Raw genomic sequence first — 3,790 nt, 5'->3', positions numbered from 1 at the left:
CCCAACCCAGAGGAGAAAGAATGGGAATGTTTTCCCTATTGGGTGTTTGCTGTGACTGTCTCTCAGGGTTTTGCATTCAGCCCTGGAATGCTCCTGGATTACAAAGGTAGGCAGGGCACAGGGAGTCTTCCTGCTCTCTGCTGAAATCTCTGTTTGTCTTTTTGTCCCTGCTTGTAGGCTGTGCTGCGTATTGTAACTTTTGGGGGGTTTCAGTGTGAGCTGAGTAGGAGTGTGTCAGGGATCCACAGTGATTTTTTAGGGTAAACTTCCTCTGATTTCTTACCTGGCCTGCTGAAAAATTTTGTTGACTTGCTCCAGGAGAAAGCAATTTGAGGAGGAATTCTTCCCAGGAGTTCAATAATACGTGCAACATGATCTAGACAGAGGCAAGGAAAACATCTGGATACGGAGATTGTGACACTGCCATTAGTGAAATTAGTAAAATTGATGGAGTCCTACCATCATCTCTGGAGAAGTACTTCCCAGGTTGAGGATCAAATAGACGCTCACCAGTTGCCATTTCAAATGCCTGGAAAGGGAGGAGGCATCGTTAATTCACTGACTTGGAGTTTTTCTTCCCCATTAACACTGATAGTCCCATAAAACATCCTACAGTACATCAGTATTCACACTGGTTTGATCCATACCACGGTAAAACAGCATCCTGAAGTGCTGAGGCCTGAACTATAGATGAGCCTCGCACTCCAACAATGTATCCAATATATATATAGTATTAATTGCACATAGTATTAATCACACATGTAATGTATTGCTAATCTATTTTGGTATGAATATATATATATATATTCTGATGCTTATCTGTAAAAGCTTTTGCTGTAACACTTATTGTGTAGTGGTAACCAGCAGAGCGATTTTTAGAGGCATGTTGCAACACTGTGAGACCAGATGCCTGGCCTTGTTGAGAAATACGTGATTAAAGCCCAAATAGATAAAGAAACGCCCTTGGATCCGTCCTTTAGCCTGGCTGGGCTTTGGGTGGAATCCAACGAGGGGGCGACGCCAGATGTTCCCGCATTTCGAGTTAGGTAAGTTTGTTTATTCGGTAGTGTAAAAGCCGGACCCTCTTGCACTGACATTGGAGACCTGCCCTAGGAGTGGACGCGCTGGACAGGACCTCCTGATCGATCACCGGGACGGGCTTCAAATCCTCGCTGCAACTGGGGCTCCCCAGCGACTGCGGGTCTGGATGATGATCAAGTATCAGGGCAATTGGTGATTGATCTTTCTTAATCACCATCACTAACCTTTTGTACTTAGGATTAGGTGCATTACCCTGCTTGTTCTCCTTGCTTAAAACCAGAGTATAAGAAGCTCGTTGTTTTAACTAAATGCAGTACCTTATTTTTGTAATATCTTGAAACAGACAGTAAGTCTACTTTTTGGTGGTGTCTGTGTCCTTTCTGCTGACCCTGTCAGTTGGCAAAACACACCTTTAGCTCCCCCAGGCAGAAAAAGCGTTATGTGCCTGCTTCAGTCAAGCCTGTGCGGTGTGAATTGCCTTACAGCTTAAACTAAGAGTGAGTTAGATCAGCAGCACGCTTTCACCCCAAAGAAGTGAACGACAGCCAGGCAGACGGCCCATTTCCTCAGCAAGGGGGTTTTGCTTTACCCACAGTGGGTTTAAGCGGGTGCCGAGGACACGCTGCGTTGTCCCCAGTCCTACCAGGCAGCCTGTGCTCCAGATATCCGCCGGAGTGCCGTAGTCTAATCCAAGCAGCACTTCCAGGGCACGGTAAGGCTGGGTCTGTATCTCCTTGGAAAAAGGCTTGTACTGAAAAGGAAACAAACTCCCTTTGGTTACTGCATTTATAAACGAGTAACGGCAACAGTTGTGGTCACAAGCTTCCCGCCGGGTGAGGAGGACGCTGGGGAACAGAATCAAATCCATGTAGTAAAGTCTGCACAGGGTATGGCAGGCACGTTCCCAGCCCCACTGCCACCAAGGTGAATTTATCTCCCAACGTTTCACACGGAAGACTTTTGAATTTCTAGTTGTAGGGACTAACTGCAAGTGGAAGAAACATCCAAAGCTGACAGTGTCTCCCAGAGTACAGTGCCCAGCTCAGAGCTGGGAGCGCTGAATCAGCATCTCTTCCGCACGCTGAAATCGCTGTTCAGCTGCAAAGGGACCTGACATGCGGTGGGGGATGGAAAGAAGCACACAGCATCCTGCATCGTCATGGGACTGAGACTCGGAGCAGACTCACTGTCCAGCACGCGCTGCCCAGGTCCGCAATCTTCACTTCTAGGCTCATTAAATCAGATTCTTCCAATTGATTGCCAAGATCATCCCCTAGATGGAAAGGAGAGAGAGAAATCAGGTCTTCCCAAACTAACAGGTACATGTCACGTCCACAGGAGAGGCCGTTAAAGTTTTCTACCTAGAAGGACCTAAAACATTTTTTATCACCACCTCTGTTTTAAGGAAACACAAAGAGCCAGTATCCAGTCAAAAATCTAAACGGGCGTTCGGGAGGACAGTAGCTTGAAGTGGAGCAGTGTGACCACACGCTGGTGTCCTGCTGTGAGGTTCCTCTAGCACCGAGGTTAAATTACTGTGGGCCCAGAGGAGAGCACATCCTACCAGTGCTGGTCAGACTGCAAACGTCTGTCTGGCCTCCTCAGCCTTCCGCAGTCCTGGCTGTCACGCACCTCGGATGCAGCCTGCTTAGCAAGCACCGTGAAGGTTACGTTTTTGGTTTACTGCTTTACAGAGAGCTGCCGGTCTGTGGCTAATACTGTGCCTGAGGGAGATTCAGTCACTAATTTAGCATTCCCTGATTGCACCAGAGTTTGAGAGACAAAACAGCACTGGCATGGGAGAAACGCTCATGGGAGAATGTTGTGTGAGGCTTATAGAAAGGGTTTCAGTGCTGGGAGATAAGCTGATCTCTTGAGACACTCTCCAGCCCTACATTTTATTCAATATTCACACCATTCCCTGCAAATAAATTATGTCTCAAAGGCCTTGAAGATCAGCAGTACTTGGAAATCTCCCGCAAACCTCAGAAATACGGGAAATAAAGAGCAGACGTGTCACACAGCTTTCTGATCAAGCCATTTTGCACGTTTCACTGGCTGAACGCACCAGACATGAGGGAGCTATCCTGTACCTAAAGCTGTGAGAATGAGCCCATGAGCTGTAAGTTGTCCTCCACAAAAACCTCCACATGTCTATAGGAGTCTCGAGTAGCTTGTAGCCATTCAGGCTGATGTTTGTATTCAGCAGAGATAGGAGAGGCCTCTCAGCAGCGTTAACTGACTGTGCTGCTTCGTACTGGCCATTGCAGAAGACGGCAACCTTTCCTAATGTACCTGCCGCCTCTCTGTTTCCCTCCTGGCAACAAACACACAAGTCCCTTGTTAACAAAACCCATGGAGTGCTCACCTAGTCTCTTTAGCCTCAGATCTGTCTCGCAGCTGTAGCCAAGCGTATCAGGAAGCAGCCTTTGGAGGCTTTCGGTGGGTCCGTACAGCAAGATGTTCTCCGGTTTGATGTCCGTGTGGATGATGTGGCAGCGGTTGTGCAGGAACTGCAGCCCTGCCAGCACCTGGGCGAGCAGGCAGCGCGTTCCACCACCGTGTCCCATCACCACGTCCCACCAGCATCCTCCCCGCTTCCCCTGCCCTGCAGCCGTCAAAAGTTGGGCACAGCGGGTGTGCAAGCTGTGGGCATTCTGACGTTGAAGCAAGGAGGCACTGCTGATACCTATCTGCAATAAATTGTAGCTGTGGAGTGAGAAAGTGCCCTGCACAAAGCTGGAGGTGC

General features: G+C 48.5%; 1 protein-coding gene across 1 annotated transcript in view; it reads right to left on the bottom strand.

Annotated features, from left to right (window-relative positions):
* Positions 1-283: 283 nt before the first annotated feature.
* LOC104271291 (SRSF protein kinase 3-like) overlaps positions 284-3,790 on the bottom strand; it is a gene marked incomplete at its 3' end in the record, with an annotated part of 12,164 nt that continues 8,657 nt past the window's right edge. The window contains exons 9-13 of the mRNA XM_009865913.1: positions 3,410-3,572; positions 2,229-2,314; positions 1,685-1,792; positions 460-529; positions 284-376 (exon numbers count right to left, since the gene is read on the bottom strand). Of these exons, the coding sequence (XP_009864215.1) occupies positions 284-376; positions 460-529; positions 1,685-1,792; positions 2,229-2,314; positions 3,410-3,572 (520 nt within the window). The remainder of the gene's footprint in view (positions 377-459; positions 530-1,684; positions 1,793-2,228; positions 2,315-3,409; positions 3,573-3,790) is intronic.

Source organism: Apaloderma vittatum, unplaced genomic scaffold, assembly GCF_000703405.1.
Source record: "Apaloderma vittatum isolate BGI_N311 unplaced genomic scaffold, ASM70340v1 scaffold23383, whole genome shotgun sequence".
In the NCBI taxonomy this organism is placed as follows: domain Eukaryota; kingdom Metazoa; phylum Chordata; class Aves; order Trogoniformes; family Trogonidae; genus Apaloderma; species Apaloderma vittatum.
The sequence above is the reverse complement of the archived record's forward strand: the minus strand, read 5'-3'. Positions and strand labels throughout refer to the sequence as shown.